We start from the raw sequence: 26,527 nt of genomic DNA on the forward strand, positions 1-26,527 counted from the left end.
CCTGAGCTGGGCAGCTGCTGGGTTGCTGGGGGGTGCAGAAGTGCTTTGCCGGGGGGGGGAGTGGTGTCTAGGTGGTGAAGGCTGCTTTGCTGCAGACTCAACTCTCCCCCCCTCCTCCTCAAAGTCATCAGCCCAGGTAGGAAGAAGCGTCTGACTTGCTCACCTCACCAAGCACCCTGTAAACTGGCCCAGAGCAGAGTTTGTATATCTCAAAGTCTGCTCTCAAGACAAACACCCACAGTACACTTCCATGCAGGACTATGGAAGATAAATGTAGGGTGGTGAGGGGTGGTTTTTCTCAGAATGTCTATTATGGGCAGCTGGGTGATTGCTGGGGGTGCTGAGATGAGCCCCCAGGGCTGACTGGGTTCCACATTTGATGAGCTTGTCTGAGGGGGGAAAGAGCTTCTCTTTGGAGAGTGTTAATTATTGTAATAAAGGATCTCACTGGGCAAAAGCTCCTGGTATTTAACCCATCAGTTGTCCTGATCCGCTTATTAAGAATGATGTAAGGTAGGAAAACTCTTGATTGACAAACTAATTGCATCTAGAATTAAAACTCCGCAAAAAACGAGAGCAGCTATGAAGCCCCCTGCTGGTGATGAAATTGGCTCTCTGGATAAGATTTAAGAGAGGAAGAAGATGTTTGACTCATGTTGTCTTGAGTGTGTTCATATTTCTGCGTGTTTTGTTTTTAAACAGATGATTTGGCCAAAGGAGAGTCTCATTTACTGATGTGTTTATCGTGTGTTAGCTGCTAGAAGGGAGAATTACTTTGTGTGTTTGTTTTATTGGTCTTTGCTGAGCATAAGTATTTATTTTTTCCTTTGGGGAAATTCAATACAAAGTCTGCATCTGTACTGGAATTGTTTTAAATATATATTTTTAGATGTGCTAAAACAATAAACTGTTTGCTTGTTGCTTGCTGCCCTGGGCTCCTTGGGAAGAAAGGGTGGGTGGGTGAATGAATGAATGAATGAATGAATGAATAACTTTGGGCACCTTAGAGACTTAACACATTTACTATGGCCTAAGCTTTCATGGACAACAGTCTACTTTGTCTGATGTGAGTGGACTGTAATCCACAAATGCACTTATGCCAGACTTTGACAACCTAGTCACACAGTTAGTTAGTTAGTTATTGTTATGGTTCTCGACCAGCATAATAGTCACGCAGTATTTCTCTAACTTGGGTCTCCAGCTGTTGTTGGACTACAACCCTTGGCTTCTCCCTACCTGTGCTGTGGGGATAAAGTGAGGACAGCAGGTGTGTGAGGGAACAGGCACAAAAGTATCTTGTGTAAACTGGCCGGATTTATAGGCCAGGCACACAAAAGTAACTTTCTCTGTTGGCAAACAGAGCAGAACCAAAACACAGAGGTTGTTGCAAAGCAGGTTGTGTTTGGCTCAACTGAGGGAAGAATTTGCCCCACATAAGAGGGGAAATGACCCCTCAACCCCCAGCCCATTGAGTTAGGAGCAAATGGTTGGAGGAATAGATGGTCTGATGCTAGTAAGTGGCAGTAGGGGTCCCTGGAAATGGGCAATTGTGGGGATTTAACAAGACCCCCAGCAGCAGAGCCAGCAGTGGGCAGGGAGGGATCCCGGGGCATTGCTGCTGTAAGCAGAATGGCAGAAACCAGGTTGTGTGGCTCTTAAGCCCCCCAGGACTGTCAAGTTTCACAGAGCTGCCAACTGGAAACTTACCTTGCTCTTCCCAGCCCTGCTTGAGTTGACTGGTGTATAAAGAGGTCAACCCAAGCCACTCTTCCCACTTGTGTTCCCCAGAAACTGGTATTATTCAAAGACAATTGCTCCCTCTGGCAATGAAGGCAGCACACAGCCATCATGCCTAGCCTTCCTGAATATGTATAATCCTCTTTTACAGCTGTTGTTGGCCATAACGTCCTCTTGTTGGAGAGAGTTCTATGGTTTAACTGTGCTCTATGCAAAGAAGTCCTTCTTTTTGTCAAACCTGAATTTTCCAATATTCAGTTTCATTGGGTGTTCACAAGTTAAAGATTCCCTGCCTGAAACCCTGGGTAGCTGCTGCTGGCCAGGGTAGATATTGCTGTATTAAATGGACCCTAGTGATCTGACCAGGGACAGATTTAGGTTTGATGAGTCCCTAAGCCTCATCAAACCTAAACATAAGGTAATGGGGCTCTTTATATGTCCAGCTGTCCTTTGTCAACAACAAATTGTTGCTGTTTTTTGTGTTGAATATACAGTATGCTACCAGTATATGCTCATTTATGGACCTAATAAGTATCTAAAGCCATTTGCACATGCAGAATGTAGGCACCCTATATATAGAAAGGAGCAGACTAGTGATGTTTGAGGGAGCAGGCGGGGCCCATGACTTACATCATAGGAGCCTACACAACACAAAATACTGTTCCTGTATGTAGGTTTTATTCTATTTGTTTTTATCTTATATTTTGGAAATGTGCATCCAGTTTTTTTCCTTTAAATTTTTTTTGGGCCCCCAAGAGAGTGGGGCCCTAAGCTATAGCTTGTTTAGCTTACGGTACATAAATTGCCACTGGGTCTGACTTGTTGTAAGGCAGCTTCCTCTGTTCCTAGATACTGCTGCCTGAGAGAGCCTTTTGTGGGGAGAAGGCGCTTCTTATGCCCCTTTGCTGGATTCCAGAGGCATAAAGGGCTGTGGGGAGGGGAGGGGAGTCACAGGAGGCCTGGGTGGCAACTCTCTAGGCAGCAACAGGAGAGCCCTAGACCAGAGATGAGTCTTTGTCGGTTGGGGGGGGGCAGCTTCCAGCTAACTCCAGGTGGGAAAGGCAGGAACAGAGACATGGAAGAGGAGGCTGACCCTCACCCGAATGGGGCCAGGTTGCCAGGAGGATCACCGTAGAGTCCAGCCAGCATCTGGCCACCAGGCTGCCCAGGCGGCCTCCCTTTGTGAACATGGTTCTGATTTTGCCTTGGCAAGCTCAAAGCAGCTCATGCCCCAAGCACCACAATTTTAGCCAAAGAGAAGCCCTGTCCCCACCAGCCTACTGGGATGGTGGTGTTTAACTGGGTAAGCTGGCTGAAAACCTTGCCGTATGCACAGGACTGGCCCTACCACTAGGCAGAGCGAGGCAGCAGGTGCTGAGGTGTTGGGAGGGCAAAGCTGTGGACTCTGTAGCTGGTCAATCAGCAGAATGATAGTTTATCAGATCATAGGCACCCCTGTATAGGGAGAAGGTTGCCTAGTTCACTACTGTCTACACCAGGGGTCAGCAAACTTTTTCAGCAGGGGGCCGGTCCACTGTCCCTCAGACCTTGTGTGGGGCCGGACTATATTTTGAAAAAAATATATGAACCAATTCCTATGCCTCACAAATAACCCAGAGATGCATTTTCAATAAAAGGACACATTTTACTCATGTAAAAACATGCTGATTCCCGGACCGTCCGCGGGCCGGATTTAGAAGGTGATTGGGCCACATCCAGCCTCCGGGCCTTAGTTTGGGGACCCCTGGTCTACACTTCATGGCCGTGGCTTTCCAGGGTTTCACACTCAGGGTCCTCTCTCAGCCCTACCTGGCAATGCCAGAGGGAATCGGACCTGGGACCTTCTGCATGCCAAGCAGCTGTTCTGCCGGTAAGCTGCAACCTTTATAGTTCCTGCTTACTCATGGCATCTATCACTCATGAAAACCCACATTACTGTAATTTCATTGTACACAGGTTGTACAATGACAATAAAGGTATTATTATTATTATCTGAAGAGAGGTGATTGTGGCTTCTAGTCCATTGTGCCAAGCAAGTGCCTCTGCTCTAGGTGGGAGCTTGCCTTTCCAGCCAGAGTCCCAACTGGCGCTTGGTGGTTTCTGAGGGCAGCCAGGCTCCCCTTTGCTCCCTTTCCCTTTGTGCCTCCCAAGAGCACCAGGCTGATCCTCTCTTGCTGCCAGGTGGAGTGTTTGGGGTTTGAAGTTTGCGTTGGCAGAATTTAGCCCCGGTGTTTATAGTAAATGTCCGTTTGGACTGAAGCGTTGCTCTAGAGGTGATCACTTGGCTTCAGGTTTCACATACACACACCATGAGAGAAGAGCACCAGCGCAGCCAGGCCAAGACAGGGGTCCATTTGTAGCCACGGGGGGGGGGCGGACGAGGGAGGGGGGGGATGACTTCTGAGCAGGTTTTCTTTTTCTGCACGTTCCTGGGGAAGCCTTTTACACAAAGGTGGTGGTGAGCAGGGCTTTTTGTCAGCCGCAACTCTGTTCTGGCCCCTCTCAGGTGGGCGCCATTTGCCATTCTAAGAGAATGAGAGGGGGGCTCCTGATAAGTTCTGGCACCTCTTTTTTCTAGGAAAATAGCACCGGTGGTGCCTATTGGGGAGGGGACAGCATCCTTTGCCCACCACCACTACCACCTGGGGCAGATGATTTGCAGCCCGTCCTGAGGCCTTGCTGACTTGCTCAGTTGAGGGCCAAGAGCGCCTCAAGCCCCTATGTCTGCCAGGTGGGCCAGAGGAGGAGCCTTGGGGCAGGTAGCTCTTTCCAAATGGTGTGTCACCTCCCAAGCACCACCCTTCCCTTGCCATTTTAACAAGCAAAGCTGGAGGATCTGTCCCCAGTTCTCCTCACAGCCCACCCCAGTGAGTGTTTTGTCATACTTAGCAAACACTGAGATATCAAAATACTGTGAGCAAATATTTCCCGTGGCTATTTAGACCTTCCGGAACAGAAACGGAACTGTTTAAACAGGTGATCAAACAGGGCTTTTTCCCCTGGACATGATGCCTGAGCGCAGCGCCTTCTCCACATCTCTGGGCTGCTCCTCTTGTGCCTTTGCTGAGCATTGTAAGGCTGCTTGCCTTTCTCCATGTACCACAAAGGTACCATTAGCAGGAGAAAGAAAGCAGCAAGTTTGGGTAGGCGCCAAATTCTCCTTTTGTGAAAGATGGAGGCTGAGCACTTGGGAAGCTGCACCTCCACCGCTAGGAAGCCAGGCTGCTTTTGGGACCATTAGTTTTCCAGTAGTCGTATGGACAGCTAAGCAGTTGGGGAGCTTTTTAGGGAGAGTTCAAAGAGCCACCAGTTCAAATGCTTGGCAGCAGAGCACATGATTTGCAAAAGAGGTCCCAGGTTCAATCCCTGCCTCCTGTTTCTGAACCCCTGTGGAGCAGCTGCTGGTCAGTGCAGACAATGTTAAGCAAATAGATCTTGGTAAAAAGCAACATTTTATGTTTCTATTTAAATTGAAACTTTGAGGGCTGTCATCTTGCTTTATTTTTAGTGGACGGCTGTGGTCGGTGGTACAGAGTCCAGGCTTTGCACGCAGAAGGTCCCTGGTTTAATTTGTGGAAGGAGACTTACAGGGTGGTGGGAAATCCTCTGAACGGCCTCACTGGGGCAAGGTCTACTGTACTGGGAAGAGTTGCTGTGATCTCTAGGCCTGCTCTGTTTCAGTTTCTTTGCATAAAGACTTAACTTCACTCACACCAGGTTGCTGACCTGCGAGTCCTGACTCTGGGGCCTGACTTTAGCCTACGACTATGAGCTGATGCTAACTGCATACAGCTGCTGTTGGAGGGGCAGGGAGTATATACAGTGATATCCTATTTAAATATTTTTTAAAAATCCCATTTTCCAGCCCCAAAAGGGCCCAGAGCATCTCGCAGATCTCTACCATCTAAAAAGGTGCGACACCAAAGGAAAGTGGTTGGGAAGGGAGGAGGATGTAACAAACCCAAGGGCCAGTTCTTCTATAAAGTGGATCAACACAAGCTCTTGGAGCCTCCTTCTGGACATGGCTGTGGCAGCTGCCATGATGAAATTTACCACTGGTGGGAAGCAGACGGCTGTGTCTCTTTGCTTTGCTGTTCATGTTGCCCAGGAGGAGGTAATGAAAATGACCTCTGAGGGCCTGCCCCCCCACCAAGTAAATACTGGCATCCAGGGACAGAGATTAGAGCTGGGCTGATGCCAGGCCTCATTCTGAGCCCCGGCAGGCACCCTTCCTCTCTTCCTTCCTTATCTGCCTTTCTCTGGGGAGAGACTGGGACTGGCCTCTCGGCCAACACCAGGGAGCCTGGCTGCTGCTGCTGCCAGATCCGGCCCACGGCCCTGAAAGCAGGGGTGTAGCCAGGATCAAAATTAGGGGGGCAGGGGGGGCCAAGGCACGGGGGGAGGGGCCACAGTGGGGCAAGGGGGCGCCAGGATCAGCCTGAAATCGGGCTGCTCCAACCCCCTCCTCCCCCTCCGTGATCGGCAGGGGCGAGGGGGCGCCAGGATCAGCCCAAAATTGGGCTGTTCCGATCCCCTCCTCCCCCTCCCCCTGCCCCACAGCCAGCAAGGGAGAAGGGAGACGTCCCTTCTAGCCGGCTGGCTGTGGTGCGGGTGGAGGGAAAGCCCCAGAGCCGCACAAAGCGTTTGGCTGGCTTTGGAGGGAAAGCCAGCCAAACGCTTTGCGCGGCTCTGGGGCTTTCCCTCCACCCGCCCCACAGCCAGCCAGGGAGAAGGGAGACGGCACTGGGCAGTGGCGGGCAGCGGGGCAGGCTGGCCAGCGGCCCTGCTTCTGGGGGGGGCAACTGCCCCCTCCTGCCCCCCTGCCTACGCCCATGCTTGAAAGGCAGCCACCACTGCCATGGGCCCGAAGGCTGCTGCAGAGGACAGGAGCAGGTGTGCATTTGCAGCAGATCCACAGTGTGCAGCCTGGCCGACAAGAGGCAAGCCAGGATTCCCACATGGCCCACCTCTGCCTGTGCAGAGCGCCAAGGGGAGTGGATGGCAAACCTCAGAGTGAAAGGTGTAGGTGAAAAAGGCCCGCGTGGGAAAGCTTCAAGTGGCCATCTCCAGCATCCCTGCACCGTGTCATAAACATGCACATTGCACACCACTTTGGTACCTGAGCCTCCTGTTTGTAGCTGGTTCTTTCCAACTTCCCAACAACTCTGCGAAGAAGGCCAGGATGAGGGATTGTGACAGTCTCGTGGTCTAAGAAAGGTTGAAAGAAAGATCAAGATCAAAGGAATGCTTTATTATTATTATTATTATTATTATTATTATTATTATTAAAATGCATGTTTATTATGGGTTGGTTATGTGAGAGTTTTGCACAGAAGAGCTTGAAACCATGTTGAACTGTAGTGAATTTAACTTTTTTTTGTCGGGGGAGGGATGTCTTCTGGGTAAAGGAAGGGAGGAATTTCAAATGAATGCAAAAGTGGGGGGTAGGGGTGGGTTTAAATTAATAACTTGACAGACTGCTTTTTGAGTGAGAAATTCTTCACAAAGTAAGACTTCTTTATATATGTCTAAAAAAACCTTCTTAAACACCCAAAATTCATAATAAATCACTTCGTATCTGAAGAAGTGTGCATGCACACGAAAGCTCATACCAAAATAAAAACTTAGTTGGTCTTTAAGGTGCTACTGAAGGAATTTTTTTATTTCACTTTATGAAGACCCAGTGCATTTCAGAGAAACTGCTTCAACTGTCAGGCATCACTGGGATCAGAATGTGTACAATACTTAAATAAAAGCACCACTTGATTTTTAAAATATAACCTCCCCCCAGTGGCGGAGCTTCATGCTCCGGCACTGGGGGCGGAGAGCAGATGGGGGCGGGGCTGGCATGCGTTCCGGGGGCGGAGCACCTCTGCCTGCAGGGGCGTGGCATGTGTTCTGGGAGTGGGGACAGCCGCGATGGCACCCTACTGGGATCACACTGCCCGGGGCGGCACGCTCCCATCGCCCCCCTCTTCCTACGCGCCTGCCTCCCCCCACCTCTTAACAGTTTACAACAATATAAAGCATTAATAATAACAATATTGTATATGTAAAAACGGGGAAAAACATTTAATCATTTACAAAATGATTAAATGAGAAAATTAAGAAAGATTTCCAATACTTTAAAACATGCAAGAAGTTAAAATACTAAAACAGATAAAACCTTCACACCAGCATTTCTGAGCATCTGGTAGGCTTGTCTAAGCAATTTTTCAGCAGGAGCCAAAAGGGTTCCAGCAAAGACACCTTCTTGATCTCAATAGGCAGGGAGTTCCAAAGTGTTGGGGCCACCCTAAATGACCCGGTTCATTTATTTATTCATATTAAATTTGTATACTGCCCTTCCTCCGTAGTTCTCAGGGTGGTTCACAGTATAAAAATACAAGACAAAAACACAAAATAGATAATAAAAACAAGAACAAACCAAGAACCTCGTAAATGCAGAACGGGTACTGCATGGCACCTGTAGTGGTGCCAGTTCTGCAAGCAAAGCAATTCAGAGGACACGTGGCTTACTGACCGAACCCAAAGGGTGCTCATCAATGGCTCCTCCTCATCCTGGAGAGTAGTGACTAGTGGGGTGCCACAGGGTTCTGTCTTGGGCCCAGTCTTATTCAACATCTTTATCAGTGACTTGGATGATGGGCTTGAGGGCATCCTGAGCAAGTTTGCAGATGACACCAAATTGGGAGGGGTGGCTAATACCCCAGAGGACAGGATCACTCTTCAAAATGACCTTAACAGATTAGACAACTGGGCCAAAGCAAACAAGATGAATTTTAACAGGGAGAAATGTAAAGTACTACACTTGGGGGGGAAAAGGAAAAGAAAGAAAGAAAGAAAGAAAGAAAGAAAGAAAGAAAGAAAGAAAGAAAGAAAGAAAGAAAGAAAGGCACAAATACAGGATGGGTGACACCTGGCTTGAGAGCAGTACATGTGAAAAGGATCTAGGAGTCTTGGTAGACCATAAACTGGACATGAGTCAACAGTGTGATGCAGCAGTTAAAAAGCCAATGCAATTCTGGGCTGCATCAATAGGAGTATAGCATCTAGATCAAAGGAAGTAATAGTACCAGTGACCACTCTGGTCAGACCTCAGCTGGAATACTGTGTCCAGTTCTGGGCACCACAGTTCAAGAAGGATACTGACAAGCTGGAAAGTGTCCAGAGGAGGGCAAACAAAATGGTCAAAGGCCTGGAAAAAATGCCTTATGAGGTACAGCTTAGGGAGCTGGGTATGTTTAGCCTGGAGAAGAGAAGGTTAAGGGGTGATATGATAGCCATGTTCAAATATATAAAAGGATGTCATATGGAGGAGGGAGAAAGGTTGTTTTCTGCTGCTCCAGAGAAGCGGACACGGAGCAATGGATTCAAACTTCAAGAAAGAAGATTCCACCTAAACATTAGGAAGAACTTCCTGACAGTAAGAGCTGTTCGGCAGTGGAATTTGCTGCCAAGGAGTGTGGTGGAGTCTCCTTCTTTGGAGGTCTTTAAGCAGAGGCTTGACAGGCATATGTCAAGAATGCTTTGATGGTGTTTCCTGCTTGGCAGGGGGTTGGACTGGATGGCCCTTGTGGTCTCTTCCAACTCTATGATTCTATGATAAAGTTTATTTTAAAGCTTCTTGTAGGGTTGTTGTTGTTTTACTATAGTATTGTTTTATTTTTCTGTTCAATGTGTCCTGCTTTGCCACTGTGACAAGAGAAGGAGCACCCTGTGGTCTGAGAAATACGACTAATGGATCCATAAGCCAAGCTGTTTCAGGGTCTGGGAGGAGAGTTTTCCCTTCCATCAGGTGCAACAAGACGGGTGTTGAAAATGGGGTGTCTGTGCCCAGCAGGGGTCTTGGGCCTCTCCCTGATGGAGGGTGTGGGGATAGGAGCAATGAGGCGTCTTTGCCTTGTAATTCCTGTTCTGTTTTCAAAAGCGCAGACTGTACTGTACAGTATTGTTTCAGGCCACCCCAGTCTCTAAGCGCTGAGAGATCACAGGGGTTTTGGATGCTTTCCCAGAGTTTGTGTTTCCCTTTGGAATGAGGCACAGAGGAGACTGCGGTGTCTTTATGATATACAAACTGAGCCTACGCTGGAGGGTCTCCCAGCCTCCAAACCCCCAAAAGGTCTTGCTTCTTCTCCTCTCATAGTTACAGCCTTGGTTGGATCCCATCATAAATCAAACATTGCTTTCTGAGCCTCTCCTTGCTGTTTTACTTCTGGCTCACACCATAGCAAACTCTGCTGTAAAACTCAGGCTTAGTCCTTCCAGCTATCTAAGAGTTGAAGTAGGGCCCCCACCCACTTATTGTCTGGCGCAGAGCCCCCTTTCCTTTGTTCTCTTAATGGCCCACCACCCCGTCAGTCTCCTCAACACGAAGCTAGCCTGGCTTAGCTTTAACGCTTGCTGGATCCAAGGATAGAGGGGTTTGGCACCCACAAACCTATAACAATATCTTAGGTGAAAGCGTGCATAAGCTGTTATGTATTAGTGAAAATAGCATAAAATGCAGCATCGAGGAAAACTAGGAAATTTTAGTACAGTCCTTTCAATGATTGTTTTGTCCTGCTTTTTAAAGGTGAGATATACATCTCATCTGCCCCCTGTTGTGGCCTGCTGAGTTTGTTGTTGTTGTTTAGTCGTTTAGTCGTGTCCGACTCTTCGTGACCCCATGGACCATAGCACGCCAGGCACTCCTGTCTTCCACTGCCTCCCGCAGTTTGGTCAAACTCATGTTCGTAGCTTCGAGAACACTGTCCAACCATCTTGTCCTCTGACGTCCCCTTCTCCTATTGCCCTCAATCTTTCCCAACATCAGGGTCTTTTCCAAGGATTCTTCTCTTCTCATGAGGTGGCCAAAGTATTGGAGCCTCAGCTTCACGATCTGTCCTTCCAGGGAGCACTCAGGGCTGATTTCCTTAAGAATGGATAGGTTTGATCTTCTTGCAGTCCATGGGACTCTCAAGAGTCTCCTCCAGCACCAGTCTCTCCCCTTCATGGATCAATGCCTTGTCGTGGCGAAGGGGCTTGAATAACTCAGAGAAGCTATGAGCTATGCCATGCAGGGCCACCCAAGATGGACAGGTCATAGTGGAGAGTTTTGACTAAACGTGATCCACCTGGAGAAGGAACTGGCAAGCCACTCCAGTATCCCTGCCAAGAAAACTCCATGGACAAAGACAACAGGCCTGCTGAGTTGGCAGCATATAAATACTTTTCTAAATAAATAAAGTGCTGGTGGGTTTTCATGAGGGCTTAAGAACTGTTGTGGAAATGGGGTGAGCTGAATGTAAGATTGGGAAAATGGGAAAGCAAATTTGAAAGGTCTGTACATCCTCTTTTCTTCTGGCTATGCAGACAGACAGAGGCTCCCTGTGTCAGGCAGAGGCCCTCTGAGGTGGCTGAAAGGAGCAGCCTTTACTCCTGAGCCATTCACATGAACAGGCGGTGCAAGAATGTTGAGATTCCTGCATTGCAGGGGGCTGGACTGGATGGCCCTTGGGCTCCCTTCCAACTCTATGAGTCTAAGAGTTTGTGTGGGTCAAATGCTGCAGCTGTGTGCTGGAACAGTGTGGGAGGTGAAGAGCATGAGCTGTTCTTCTTGTTTTCACCTTCATGTCCTGGTGACTCAATTTCTTTCCCCACCATTCCCCATTTTTGCAGTCTGCGAGAGCATGGATATCCGCGTTGATGTCTCCCAGCTGCGGAATCTGGAGAACTGCACCATCATCGAGGGCAACCTGCAGATCCTCCTGTTGTTTACCACCAGCAGCGAGGATTTCCACCCCTTTAGCTTCCCCCGTCTGGTCATGATCACGGAGTACCTCTTGCTCTTCCGCGTCTACGGGCTGGAGAGCTTGCGCGACCTCTTCCCCAACCTGTCGGTCATCCGGGGGACCAGCCTCTTTTTCAACTATGCCCTGGTCATCTTCGAAATGCCGCACCTGCGTGACATTGGCCTGCACAGCATGACCAACATCCTGAACGGCTCCGTGCGCATCGAGCGCAACCAAGAGCTCTGCCACATCTCCACCATCGACTGGGGACTGATGCAGACCCCCCACGCCCTGGAGCAAAACATCATCTTGCACAACAAGCCCGCGGAGGAGTGTGCCGACGTGTGCCCGGGCATCCTGGACGTGGAGAAGCCCTGCGTCCAGACCCAGACCAGCCTCAAGGGGCAGCTGGAGTATCGCTGCTGGACCTCCAGCTACTGCCAGAAAGGTCGGTTGACCCAGGTCCACCCTGGGCATGTGGTACCTGTGGCTGCTTCGAGAGGGGGCTTGTGAATGGCTGAACTTCGCAAGGGAGCAGAAGGGCTTTATGGCTAACTTGATTCCCATTGTGCTTCAGAAAGAGTTCCTTGGCACGGGAACAGTAAAAACAACAGTTAATCCGAACCCAAATATAATTTATTTATAGTCCATCAGCCACAAATCCAACAGTTATCATATAACTAGCTGTTGCCAAGGGCAGTGGAGAATCAGGACCAAACAAGGCACGGTGGGGTGAAGTTGCCGGGGCTTTAAGAGGGGATTAGACCAATTCATGGAGGACAAGGTTGTCAATGGCTGCTGTGAATAATGCTGGGTTTTGAGAGCACAGGTCCTGCTGTGGCTCTCAAATGAGATGGCTGCCGATGGTTTCTAGCCATGATAGCTCTGCCTCTGCTCTTCTGAATATCAGGTGCTGGAAACCACAGGAGGGCAGAGGGCTCTCGTGCTCGGGTCCTGCTTGCTGCCTTCCCACAGGAAAATGTTTGGCCCCTGTGAGAACAGAATGCCAAGCTAGATGAGCCCCTTTGGGCCTGATTCAGCTGCAGCCAGGCTCTGCAAAAGCCCCCCCCCCTCCATGGAAACAGGACATGCCTGTGTCCTTTTAACCCCTTCCTTTCATGCTGCTGCTGCTTGAGCTGGGAGTGCCCGCCTTCCTCCCTCCCCTCCCTCCCTGCACCTGCCTCCTTACACACTGAAGGTTCTTCCCTGCCTGGGCTCATGGCTAATTCTGCTGCCACGGCTGTCTTGGGAGCCTGGCTAGCTATTTGCCTAGATACACACAGGTGTTGCTAGTATGATCTGGCCTGGGAGCTTCTGCATAAGTCTCCTCAAAACAAGGACCCAATAAACTTTGTTCTTTCCTGTGTTTACACAGAGGAACATATTAGGAAACAGGTGCTTTACTTTTAAATTCTTTCGTGGCCTATTTTTAGGAGCTCTCCAAAATCGGATGCATGAGGTGAGCAAGTTAGGTACTCTGGTGATGTCATTCATTTCCCTCCTGGATGCTTGTGTTTCACGCCTGCCCTCTAGCGCCTTGGTTTTTTTTAAAAATGCCACCACAGAAGGACAGATCCCTAATTCTGTTCATTTCCTACAGGAAGTAGTGATGACGATACATTTATTTATCCCCTACCTTTCCCCCTAACGGAGCTCAAGGCAGCTTACAGATAAAAACAATAAAAAGCAACAATATTTTTTTAAAAAAAACATGGATAGAATTAAAACTATTTACCGTACATATATATAATCTGTTTAAAACATATACAGTGGTGCCTCGCTTAACGAACGCCCTGTAAGATGAAATTTTCGCTTAAAGAAATGATTTTTCTAGCGGAGGTTGCCTCGCTAGACGAATTCGTTTTACAAAAAATTTGTCTAGCGAATCACGGTTTCCCATAGAAATGCATTGAAATTCAATTAATGCATTCCTATGGGCAAAAAAAATAAATCAAAAAAATTCAATGCATTCCTATGGGATTCGCTAGACGAATTTTTCGTTATAAGAATAGACCCGTGGAACGAATTAAATTCGTCTAGCGAGGCACCACTGTAGGCGGCAAGCATTTTGTGTGAGGGTTTTGTTCCTGGCCCCTGCATGCTTCGGCAGAGCATGTCTATTCATGCCCTGTCCTACCCCCCATTCCGCCCTCTTCCAGTTCCAAATGGAGCTGCACATTGGTGATTGCGCATCAGTTGGGCACTCCCAAAACAGTTGTCACCTGTGCAAATAATTACAATCCAACAACATGGCCCCAGCCATTTCATTAAAAGCAGTCTGTTTCCAAAAGCATGTTGGAAAAGGAAAGTCTTCACCTGTCGGCGGAAGGACAGCAAAGAGGGAGAGCCAGTGTGGCTTCTCCAGGGAGGGAATTGCAGAATCTGGGAGCAGCCACTGAAAAGGCCCTAGCTTGGCCTTAGGCTTAAACCATGATTGCTATTCTGGAAACTGTGTGCCTCTGAATAATACCAGTCACTGGGAGTCATGTGGGGGGGTTCTGCTTGTGGGCTCCCCAAAGGCACCTGGGTGGCCGCTGTGAGAACAGGGTGCTGTACTGAAAGGGCCCCCTTTGGTCTGATCCCACAGGCTTGCTCTCTGCTGCTGGTCTGGCGTTCCCAGCATCACCTTGGCGAGTTTCTGGAACCTTTCAGGCTCCTTCAGGATTCCTTAGAGAAATGCTCTGAACTGCCAAGTGGCAGAGCTGTTTCCCCAGCTGATCTGTGGAATCTATTCTGTGTGGGATAAACTTGGCTGTGTCTTTGGAAAGGCAGAAAGCTTAGGCCAGTGTAGTATCTAGTAAGTGAACTGAGAAGAGCTACTCCTTTAGAATCAGCCCTCCATGCCCTCCTGGTCTCCTTTGTATTGTCCTTTGGGGGAGACCCCTCCCCCCAATCAGCTGCAGCCCTGTCTCACCGTTGTGAAACTCTCATAAAAGTATGTGAGTCTCCTGGGCTTGTTTGCTGTCAACAAGAGAGCTGCTAATGAAATATACACTGCACACAGGCAGATCGTTATCATGCGCATGCAACTGCCTCCTCCAGCTGCCTTGCGCTCTCCCTCTTGGACGGGTCTTTGGCCTCCTCCTATTTCGCTGGGCGAGGCGGCCAGCTGTGCCTCTCAGGACTGCTGTGTAGATGTGCGATGTTTCAAGAGTTGCAGCTGAGATTTGGCCTAGATTTCCCCTTTGGCACCACCTGGCCAAACTCCTGGTGGGCTGGACCATCTCTAGGGCAGCAGAGAGGGTGAAAGAGGCCTTTGGGCCTGGGCCAGGAGGGCTCCTCTGGTTCATTAACTCATTAACAGACTCATACAGATTGGGAGGTCAATTTGTGGTATGAATTAAGATGATCCATACAAACCCAAATGTCTTTGTTGTTGTTTAGTCGTTTAGTCGTGTCCGACTCTTCGTGACCCCATGGACCAGAGCACACCAGGTACTCCTGTCTTCCACTGCCTCCCGCAGTTTGGTCAGACTCATGTTGGTAGCTTCGAGAACACTGTTCAACCATCTCGTCCTCTGTCGTCCCCTTCTCCTTGTGCCCTCCTTCTTTCCCAACATCCGGGTCTTTTCCAGGGAGTCTTCACTTCTCATGAGGTGGCCAAAGTATTGGAGCCTCAGCTTCAGGATCTGTCCTTCCAGCGAGCACTCAGGGCTGATTCCCATCAGAATGGATCGGTTTGATCTTCTTGCAGTCCATGGGACTCTCAAGAGTCTCCTCCAGCACCATAATTCAAAAGCATCAATTCTTCAGTGATCAGCCTTCTTTATGGTCCAGCTCTCACTTCCATAAATCACTACTGGGAAAACCATAGCTTTAACTCTATGGACCTTTGTCAGCAAGGTGGTCTCTGCTTTTTAAGATGCTGTCTAGGTTTGTCGTTGCTTTTCTCCCAAGAAGCAGGCTTCTTTTAATTTCGTGGATGCTGTCACCATCTGCAGTGGTCATGGAACCCAAGAAAGTAAAATCTCTCACTGCCTCCATTTCTTCCCCTTCTATTTGCCAGGAGGTGATGGGACCAGTGGCCATGATCTTAGGTTTTTTGATGTTGAGCTTCAGACCATATTTTGTGCTCTCTTTCAACCTCATTAAAAGGTTCTTTAATTCCTCCTCACTTTTTGCCATCAAGGTTGTGTCATCAGCATATCTGAGGTTGTTGATATTTCTTCCGGCAATCTTAATTCTGGTTTGGGATTCATCCAGTCCAGCCTTTTGCATGATGAATTCTGCAAATAAGTTAAAGAAGCAGGGAGACAATATACAGCCTTGTCGTACTCCTTTCCCAATTTTCAGCCAATCAGTTATTCCATATCCAGTTCTAACTGTAGCTTCTTGTCCCACATAGAGATTTCTCAGGAGCCAAATGTCTACGTGCCAGTAAATGGAGGCAACTAGCTTAAATTATGCTTGGCAAGGTTGCCTGCTCCGGCCTTGCTGTTTGCTGTATCCATAGGGCTGTTAGCTGAAGCTTTAGGATTTGAAATACTAAAAAGTGTTAAGACAGGGTGGAGTTTATTTACTATCAGTTTATATGCTGATGACACCAGAAACAAGGCAGGAAATAAAGAACTACATTGTGTTCTGCTGCCCCTTGTGGACCCTGCCGCCTGAGACATTCACCTCTCCTTGTCTCATGGGTGAGCCGGCCCTGACTTCTAGGGCACCTTTCAAATTAGAAATATTTTTCCAAGGTGGCATAATAGAATATTACTAAAACAAAGCATAAAAGAGCAGAATGGAAGTCAGTCAGATGAACATTGGGCCACAGCCAGGCTCTCAACTAAACCAATGCTCAAAAAACTCAGCTTGCTTTTCGAAATTCTCACTCCTCCAATGCTTATACAGTAGACTTGCAACTCACACAGAGGTTACATTACAGAGATAGCAAATAAAGCAAACATCACGTATAGTCAAAACACATTGGGTGCAATGTCGGGTCTTTCTACTCCCTTTTCAATTTTTCTTTTAAATGCACACAGGTTAACTGCACGTAAATTGTGGGTCTACTGTATTAGTGAAATATACACACAAAAATGCTTGTGTTAGTGGAAATATACAAAAAATGAACTGGCTAAGGGGGGAATTATTTGCAAAGAGGCATACAAGCAAAATTGGGTACAAATATATATATATATATATATTAGGTGAAATGTGCGCAAAAATGCACCTGTGGTTTTCATGTGGCTCTTTTTAAAAATCTGCAGACATGAGTGTGTGTAGAATAAAGGGAGCTAAAATTAGGATTGGGGGGGGGGATGAGAAGCTGAGGGGCAGCCCCAGAGTGGCGCATCCCCTTTCTCCCAGTGCTGCTGTTGCCTCACACTCCGCCTTCCGCCTTCTTTCTCTCCCTTGCAGTGTGTCCCTGCAAAGTGGGGGGTGCTGCCTGCACCAGCTCCTCCGAGTGCTGCCACCCAGAGTGCCTGGGGAGCTGCCACCGCCCGGGAGACAGCCACGCCTGCACTGCCTGCCACCACTTCTACTTCAACGGGCACTGCCTGAGATCCTGCCCGGAGCTGACCTACGAGTATGAAGGGTGGCGCTGCGTGACCGCGGAGCACTGCGCCAGCCTGCGCAAGGTGTCGGAGAACCCCCGCGACTCTTCCAAGTTTGTCATCCACCAGGGGCAGTGCCTCTCTGAGTGCCCCTCGGGTTACAAGAGGAACGAGAGCAGGTGAGGGGGCCAGCCTGCCGGCCTCACACTTTTCAAGGGCCTGAGAGCTCAGTTGTCTTCTGCCAAGTGTTGGACTGATCAGGTCACTTAAAACACTTTTGCCCCAGTTTTCACAGAATCATAGAATGGTAGAATCGGAAGGTACCCCAAGAGTCATCTAGTCCAACCCCCTGCAATGCAGGAATCACAACTAAAGGATGACCATCCTTACGGGTGGATAACAAACCTCTGTTAAAAAACTTAGACTCATAGAGTTGGAAGGGAAACATGGCTCACCTAGTCCAACCCCCTGCAATGCAGGAATCTCAGCTAAAGCATCCAGGACAGATGGCAATCCGACCTCTGTTTAAAAACCTCCAAAGAAGGAGAGTCCACCACTCTTGTGGGAGTCTTTTGCTCTGCTGAACAGCTCTTACTGTCAGAAAGTTTCTCCAAATATTTAGTCGGAATCTCCTTTCTTGCAACTTGAAGCCATAGGTTTGAGTTCTAACCTCCAGAGTGGGAGAAAACAAGCATGCTTCCTCCTCCAAGTGACAGCCCTTGAGGTATTTGAAGATGGGTAACATATCTCCTCTCAGTCTCCTCTTTTCCAGGCTAAACATACCCAGCTTCTTCAAGCGCTCATCGTAAGCCTTAGTTTCCAGATCCTCTTGGTTGCCCTCCTCTGCACACATTCCACCTTGTCAACACCTTCCTAAATTGTGGTGCCTGGAATTGGACACAGTTTTCCAAGTGTGGTCTAACTAAGGCAGAATAGAGTGATATTGTTACTTCCCTTGATCTGGACAGTATACTTTTGTTGATGCAGCCTAGAATAGCATTAGCTGTTTTTGCTGCTGCCTCATACTGTTGAGTCATGTTAAGCTAGGGGTACCAAGACTGCTAGATCCTTTTCACATCTACTGCTAGTAAGCCAGGGGTTCCCAATCCTATATTTGTGCATATGGTTCTTCTTGCCTAAGTGCAGAACCTGACCTTTCTCCCTATTGAAATTCATTTCCTTAGCTTGCGCCCAAGGTTGTCTTGAATCCCGATTTTGTCTTCTGCGGCATTAGCTACCCCTCCCAGTTTGGTGTCATCTGCAGATTGGATGAGCTTCCCCTCAATTCCTTCATCCAAGTCATTTATAAAGATGTTGAACAACAACAGGCCCAGGACAGAACCCTGTGGCACCCCACTTGTCACCTTTTTCCAGGATGATGACGAACCGTTAATGAGTTCTCTTTGGGTTCGGTCAGTCAACTAGCTACAAATCCACCTGACATTTACCTCATTCAACCCACATTTACCACTTGCTTGTTCTTCCTCTTACTTCAGACATAGCTGAAGAAACCTTTTAAAATTATTTTTAACCTCTCTTGCAAGCCTGAGCTCATTCTGAGCTTTAGCCTGCCTGACCTTCTCCTTGCAACTGTTGGCTTCACATGTGTAGCCTACTCTTCCTTTGTGATTTCCCTTTTCTTCCATTTTGTATACATGCCCTTCTTAACTCTCAGCTCATCTGAAAGCTCCTTATGCACCCACACCGGTTTCCTTAGGTGCCTCAATATTTCTCCTTTTAGAAACTACCCTCCTACTTGGACTCCCTTCTCATTTAGTATATCTGACCACGGGATCACACTCAGTAGCTCCTTCAGCTTTTTGAAATTGACACCTTAAAGTCCAGAGTGCGTGTCTGACTACTTCCCTGAAGGAGAGTCCACCAGCTTCCGAGAGAGCCTGTTCCACTTTCAAGCAGCTCCTGTCATCAGAAAGTTCTTCCTAATGTCGAATCAGAATCTCATTTTCCATCCATTCCTCCAAAAACAAGTATAGGTTACAAACTCACTCACATGGCCAGGGTCCAGGATAGGAAATGTGCCCTGTCGAGGGTCCTGCCCTGATCCTGCCTGCTGTGGGCCTGCCGGGCTGATATTGTGTGTGAGAGAATGAAAGTGTGTGAATATGAACCCAAAGTTGGTTCTTTGTGGCTGCTGTTGCTGCCCTGCTATCCATTTAAAAGACATTCCTGTCTGTCAAAGAAATCCTGGGAACTGTTAGCTATTTGTGATTAAAAAAAATGCCTTATGCAGATAGCTGAAGATAAATCTTTTTACTTGACAGGTTGGCTACAGTTGAACCTCAAGTCTTATTTACAGACTCTTGCAGACAGTGTCTGCCAGAGGTCCCCTCACTTCTCCCCTTCCCAGTCAAGATAGAACTCTCAGAGAGAACCAGCCAACTCCCAACTGCCAGTTGCCAACTGCCACCTCCTTTGCCCATTACCATTTCATCTTTGTGAAATGCAGTTCCAATGAAATTACATTACAAATACTAACAGGAACTGTGGTTTGCTAAGGGGGCTGAGGGATTCTTTGGGGGAAGGAAGACGTGTGCTCAGTGGTGAGAGGAACGTTGGTGCAGATCAGCTGAGAGCTTCCTCTGTGGTGCCTCTGAGATGTGAGGGGTGGAGAGAGGCCCCTCCCTGCATTGTGGGTGCATCATCCCCAGGTCTTTTCCCCAACCCCCCTTCTTTCAGCATCTTCTGCCACAAGTGTGAGGGGCTTTGCCCAAAGGAATGCAAAGTGGGCACCAAGACCATTGACTCCACACGGGCAGCCAAGGACCTGGCTGGCTGCACCCTCATCGAGGGAAACCTCATCCTGAACATCCGCCGGGGAGGTGAGTGGCTCCCTTTGTGCCCCAGGGTGCTGGGCACTCCAGGGAGGGAGGTCTGGCCTCTGCCCACTGAGGGACTGAATTTTTAGAGGGATGACTTGAGGGGGGGTGATCCTGCCATGCATCCAGATTTCCTCAGATATAGAAGTATAATCAGTTGTACCAATAGGCTAAAAAACAGTTTCTATCCGTGGGCTGTTAGGCTGCTGAATGGAAAATAATATAGTGTAACTGACTTTTGGGGTTGGTGTGTTGTGCGACAAGCACACAGAGTGCAATGAGATTGAGTGTTTGTGGAGGGGGGGAAGGGAGGCTTGGTTAATTTCATTGTACACAGTTTGTACATTGACAATAAAGGTATTATTATTATTATTATTATTATTATTATTATTATTAATGCCAGTTAGGAAGCCAGCTCCCCTTTCTTGGGACAGGTTTTTCAAAAAGTAAAAGAAATGTGTGTTGAAAAGCATAAAGTGCTTGAAGAAAGAACACAGCACAGCACCAGGCAATCCTTTCAAACATGCAAAAAGCCTAAAAGCTGCTTCTCCCTTCCTACAGATAACCTGGCCTCCGCCCTGCAGGGCAGTCTTGGTCTGATCGAGACCATCACGGGCTTCCTGAAGATCAAGCACTCCTTTGCCCTCATCTCTTTGTCCTTCTTCAAGAACCTCAAGCTCATCCGAGGGGACTCCATGGTGGACGGGTGAGTCAGAGGGCAAGGGCACGGCTCCACCCTGGCAGGGCGGGCTGTAAAACACCCTCCTCCGTTTTGCCTCCAGGAACTACACGCTCTACGTGCTGGATAACCAGAACCTCCAGCAGCTCTGGGACTGGAGCCATTACACCCTCTCCATCCCCGTTGGCAAGATGTACTTTGCCTTCAACCCCAGGCTTTGCCTGTCAGAGATTTACCGCATGGAGGAGATCACAGGGACAAAGGGCAGACAAAACAAAGCAGAGATCAATCCTCGGACCAATGGCGATCGAGCCTCCTGTGAGTTGCTCTGGGGGGAAGAGGGCTTGGGGGGGGCACAGCATCGAGGGACCCTGGAGGACACCTCGTAGGCAGTAATGAGGGTAGCCATGGCAATCGGAGATGGAGAGGGGGGTTGCCTGACAAGGAAGTTGGGGTGCCTTTCCCAAACTGGTGCCCCCAGCTGTTGTTACTCTTGTCCCCCAGTCGCTCCAACAGCCAGTACAGCCAAGGGTCAGGGGTGATGATGAGGTGAACTTGAGTCTAGCAACATCTGGTGGGGGGACCAAGTTGGGGAAAGGCTGGACTTGTGGGGTGGTTGGTCCTTTTGGCTTCACTGCTTAAAACTGGCCACCACCAGAGCTCATGGAGCCTGGCTTTTTCGTTCATTGGTCTGTCTGCCATATCAGAGGGGCAGCAGCCCTGTTCATTTGCTGCATCAAAACGGCAAGATACCTTCAAACTGTTAAATCTTTAGGGTGCCGCAGTTGAAACCTGCAACCCCAATAGCAGCAGCAGCAGCAGCAGCAGCTGTCATCCCAACCCCTCCCCGCCCCCCGGCCCACTTTTATTGCAGGTCTTTTCTCCCAGAACATTTTCAGTGAAATCAGGGTTTGGGATTTTTGTCATTTGCACAGCTAGAAATGAAAAAGATATTTTGACCTTTGCCCATGAAATTTCCCAGGGCTCCTTGCCAGCTCCACTGTTGCTCCCTGAAGCCACTTGTGTTCCTCCCCCACTCCTCGCCCATGCCAGTTTTCAAGATTCCTTCCAGGTTTTACCCCCCCCCCCTATATTTCAGGCAAGACCCAAACCCTGCGCTTTGTGTCCAACACCACTGAGTCAGATCGCATCTTCCTCAAGTGGGAGCGCTACCGGCCCCCAGAGTATCATGACCGCCTGAGCTTCATCATCTACTACAAGGAATCGTAAGTCCTTGGGGAGCCTCTGGTGGGGGGGGGGCTTTGCTCTTTTCTGCTGCTGCTGCTGCAGGGGACACCCAGCACACCTGAAGGGGAAGATCCGCCCCTTCTGGAACTGTATGCGAACCAAGACCCAGCTGTCCTTCATGACTCTCTGAAGTTTGCAGTGCAACTTGAATGTATACTGAAAAGCACAGGCTAGGAGGGTACAGTGTGCATAGAGGTAAATATATTAGTGAAAAGACCAAAGGAAATGCCTTATATTGGGAACCTTGCTTTGCAAGAATGTGTGTATTAGGAGAAACACATACTAAAATGCTGGTGAATTTTAATGAGAACAAACTGATGTGGAAATGTGGAGAACTGAACTGAAGGTGGGGAAAGTGAGAAACCGAAACGAATCTCTTTGCACGTCCTTCTTGGTCTGCCAAGTGCCCGGCAGTTGGAGAGCCGGGAAGTGGCAGGAGGGGAGCCAAGCTACCTTCCTGGCTGCTCCTGCAGGCCTGACCCTCCCTTGGGTGCCTCATCTCCCAGGCCCTTCCAGAACGTGACGGAATACATTGGGCAGGATGCCTGCGGTGCCAACAGCTGGAACGTGGTGGATGTGGAGCTGCCCCTGAACAACGAGCAGGAGCCGGGGGTGGTGCTTCAGAGCCTCAAGCCCTGGACCCAGTATGCCATCTTTGTGCGGGCCATCACCCTCACCACCGCCGAGGAGAGGCGCAACTACGGGGCTCAGAGCGAGGTGGTTTACATCCGTACCATGCCTGCAGGTAACGCGGGCGGGCGGGTGAGCGAGAGGAACAGGAGCCTGTGACCAATGTCATCCACCCCTGGGCGCCAGAGCTGCTCCTGGGACTTGGACTGGGCTCTGAGTAGAATTGCTGGGATGCAGTGGGGGTTCTGGGCCTGCAGCAGAGGGACCTTGAAAGGAGCACTCCCTTCTGTGGAGGCAGAAGAGGCCTAGCATGAGATGGAGGGCTGTGATCCTTCCTGCACTGCGGCCACCTCAAAACTTTAAAGATGGCTGAGATTAGGTTAGACTGAGAGATGTAGTGATTGGCCCAGGGCCACCCAGAAAGCTTCATAGCTGAATGGGGACTTGAACCCTGGTCTCTCTCAGGTTGTAGTCTGACACTCTAGCCACTACAACACCCTGGCTCTGTATATTGGTTCTCTCTCTCTCCCTCTCCCTCTCTCTTTTTCTCTCTCTTTCAATTACATTCCCCTGCTCCCCTGTTGATGTCCAGCTCCAACAGTTCCCCGGGACGTCATCTCCATGTCCAACTCCTCGTCCCACCTCATTGTCCGGTGGAAGCCACCCAGCCAGCCCAATGGCAACATCGCCTACTACCTGGTCTTGTGGCAGCAGCTGGCTGAGGACTCTGAGCTGTTTGTCAATGACTATTGCCACAAAGGTGAGGTGGCTGGCCTGCTCCGTGGCACATGGACCTCATGCAGCCCCCAAAGGGCCTTTGCTCACAGCCTCTCTCTCTCCTCTCGCCCTGCCAGGCCTCCGCCTGCCCACCAGCAGTGCAGACACTCGCTTTGACACAGACAACGGCGAAGGCCAGGAGGTTGGAGAGGAGCAGCAGTGCTGCCCGTGTCAAAGCCCTGTGGGGCAAAGCCCCCTGAGGGATGAAACCGTCTCTTTCCAGAAGAAGTTTGAAAACTTCCTGCATAATTCCATCATCATCCCCAGGTGACCAGGGCTAGAGCTGTGCAGGCCAGGCTGTGCATTTTGGGGTTGTGACTCCATGGGCGGGCGGAAGTCAGGGCTGACAGCAGCAATGGTCAGCAGGTGGGAGAGCCTGTCGGAACTGGTGGGTGGTTCTCTCTGCCATCTTGGTACTCCAAACCAGGCATCCCCAAACTTTGGCCCTGCAGATGTTTTGGACTACAATTCCCATCATCCCTGACCACTGGTCCTCTTAGCTAGGGATCATGGGAGTTGTAGGTCAAAACATCTGGAGGGCCGCAGTTTGGGGGTGCCTGCTCCAAACCTTCCACTGACTCCCAGCGCTCCTTCCCCAACTGGAGAGCAGCCATCTTGAGCCTGAAAATGTTAGGCAGGAATGGCACTGTCAACTGCTTGCAAGCCCAGCAACCCTCCCCCCCCAAAAAAACCAACAACAACTGGTGCTCAGGAGATTCCTAAGCCTTATTTCCAGAAGTGTCCTGCAGGGCTAGTCTGAAAAAGTTTGAAAAGACTGGCATGAGTTGACTTATACTAGGTCAGGGTTGTTTTACCTATCTCTACTGGTAATGTCTACTCTGACTGGCAGCGACAGCAGCTCTCCAATATTGTCTGAGGCAGAGATTGGGGTGGGGAGTCCCCTCCTCAGTGACGTGCGACCTCAGTCTTCTCCCACCTTGTACCTTCTGGATGTTTTGAGCCACCAACTCTCACCTGCTCCCACCTCTGTGGCTGCACTATCATCAGCTAAAATATTCACCAGAGGCAGAGGAGAAAGCTGGAGCCAGGGGGTAGTAAGCGGAGATTTTCACCTTCTTTGTCCTTTTTCAGACCCCCCTGGAAAGTCACTTCCATCAACAAGATCTCTTACAGGTAAGCTGCAATGTGTAGCCGAAAATGAAAAGGAATGTTCACACATTTTCATTTGAGGACTAGAAATGTTTTTTTTAAATGGATGCCTCAAGTTTGCCCCACCATCTGGAGGCTCTCTCAAAATGTACAGACAGTGCAGACTATCAGGTTGCAGAGAATGGACCCATTTTAGGAAGAAAAGGGGGTCTCTTCCCCTCTCCCCAACCCCTTCAGGACCAGAAGTTTCTTTTCTTCCTATTGCCTGCCTTTGCCTACCAAGTTCCAGGCACTCAAACATCCCCACACTCTTAACTGTTGGGTGGATCCAGTTCAGCTTTCTATTGTAATACGTTTGGGGGCTGGACTAAGTTTGGACCCTAACCCGACTGTGTCTGGTTTGTGGACTAAGGGCTGGGCATGACACTTGTCATCTACCTTGAGGTGTAGGGCAGGGGTGGCCAACTCCCAAGAGACCGATCTACTCACAGTTAATAACTGGCAGTGATCTACCCCCTTTTTTGGGGTTCAGGTCAAAGTTGTTGAGTTTTTTCAGGGAGGAGGGGGGGAGCCACAGTTGTTCAGCTTCTTTGGGGGGAGCCAATGATTTACCAGTGATCTACCGCGGATGTCCAGTGATCTACTGGTAGATCATGATCTACCTGCTGGACATGCCTGCTGTAGGGTAAACATCAACTCCCAGTAGACAGGTCTGCCCTACCCCACACTATGCCCCCAAGGCCTCACCGCTCTGCTTCCTTTGCTGTGACAGGATCCCAAAGAGGCGCAGGGACACCTTTGCCATAACCCCTGTTCCTGGCCATGCCTTTGCCAACACATCGTCCCCAGAAATCCTGGGGAATGGAGTGACCCCAAACCGCACATGGTCCAGTAGCTCCAAAACTGAGAAGGATTTCCGCATCTTTGAGGATAAAGTGGTCCGGGATCGGACGGTGATCTCTAACCTGCGCCATTTTACTGAGTACCGCATCGACATCCACGCCTGCAACCACGCTGCGCAGACTGTGGGCTGCAGCGCTGCCACCTTTGTCTTTGCCAGAACCATGCCAGAACGTAAGTGCCAGAGAGCACTCCCAGCAAGCCATGTGTGTGTGTGTGGGGGGGGGGATCAGTCCCAGGCAGGAGCAGAGAGCTCAGCTGCCCCTTGATGCCCCTGGCCTGTCTGCCCCGCTTTGCCTCACTGTAAGCCCAGCCTTGGTCCTGCCTCTTTGTACAACTCCCGTCCCCATCACTAGCTGGTAAGTAGCCTCTGCAGTCCGTTGTCTGAATCAACGGACTCTTCCCTACTGGAATGATCAGGGGCGGCCTGTCTCAATTCATCACCTGCGGTGAAATGGGACAATGTTGCCCAGTGCATCTGCCCTCCCCCTTGCTGCCCCTGCCAACACCTCAATTACTGGAGTTGTGTGGCTGTGGCTTCCAGATTCTGATGAGATAATGCAGAGGCCACACACCAGCTGCCCAAGACTTCATTCAGCAAGGCCCTCTATCTCACTTCCTGGGGTCTCAGGAATGTTGCGCAGGGCTCTCATGAGATCTTGCCGGAACTTGGAAGCTGCTGCAACCACTTCTCTGGTGGTGACGGTGGCAGGGGCTCGTTTGTGGAGTCACACTTTGGATTCTGCCACCTGAGGCCCTTGCCGTAGTCTGCTTCATGGGTGGTCCAAGTCTGGGAATGATGCAAATGTGATCCAGGAATGGGCATTTTGCATAAGGTGTCCCATGAGCTACGAAGAGCTCTGTGCTCATTCTCACCCTGCCTGGGCAAAGGGTGGAAGGAAGGGAGAGTGTGATGGGCTTCCGTCAGCCGTACTAAATCCCACACCTGACTCCACTGGAAGCCAACTCAGGAGTTTCTTTGCTTTGCTCTCTCTCTGCTCAGCTCAAGCAGACAACATCCCTGGCAATGTGACCTGGGAGCCAGCGGGGAAAAACCGAGTCCTCCTCAAGTGGGAGGAGCCGAAGAACCCCAACGGGCTCATCCTCAAGTACGAAATCAAGTACAGCCGGGAGAGTGAGGTGAGGAAGGGGCTGGAGGCCTAGTGGTGGCAGCAGGGCTAAGCGCTGGAACATTTATTAGCAGCAGGAGACTGAAGGTTTGGAGATTCAGGACAGGCAGGAGGGAGGAATTTGCTGCCTCACAAGGTAGTGATGGCGACCGACTTAAAAGAGGGATTAGACATGCTAATGAAGGATAAGGCTCTCTAATGTTACTAGTAGTCA

General features: G+C 49.6%; 1 protein-coding gene across 4 annotated transcripts in view; it reads left to right on the top strand.

Moving 5' to 3' along the window:
- INSRR (insulin receptor related receptor) overlaps positions 1-26,527 on the top strand; it is a 36,902-nt gene that overhangs the window by 1,218 nt on the left and 9,157 nt on the right. For 3 of the 4 annotated variants that reach the window (XM_060269768.1, XM_060269767.1, XM_035137260.2), the window contains exons 2-13: positions 11,398-11,958; positions 16,866-17,181; positions 19,700-19,842; positions 20,401-20,545; positions 20,622-20,836; positions 21,618-21,744; positions 22,273-22,511; positions 22,989-23,156; positions 23,251-23,440; positions 24,266-24,307; positions 25,056-25,357; positions 26,187-26,323. In XM_060269768.1, the coding sequence (XP_060125751.1) occupies positions 11,398-11,958; positions 16,866-17,181; positions 19,700-19,842; positions 20,401-20,545; positions 20,622-20,836; positions 21,618-21,744; positions 22,273-22,511; positions 22,989-23,156; positions 23,251-23,440; positions 24,266-24,307; positions 25,056-25,357; positions 26,187-26,323 (2,585 nt within the window). Of the gene's footprint in view, positions 1-9,113; positions 11,059-11,397; positions 11,959-16,865; positions 17,182-19,699; positions 19,843-20,400; positions 20,546-20,621; positions 20,837-21,617; positions 21,745-22,272; positions 22,512-22,988; positions 23,157-23,250; positions 23,441-24,265; positions 24,308-25,055; positions 25,358-26,186; positions 26,324-26,527 lie in introns of those variants that run through there. The other variant, XM_060269769.1, reaches the window with a different exon arrangement.

The sequence above is a fragment of the Zootoca vivipara genome, chromosome 17 (genome assembly GCF_963506605.1).
Source record: "Zootoca vivipara chromosome 17, rZooViv1.1, whole genome shotgun sequence".
NCBI classification, from domain to species: domain Eukaryota; kingdom Metazoa; phylum Chordata; class Lepidosauria; order Squamata; family Lacertidae; genus Zootoca; species Zootoca vivipara.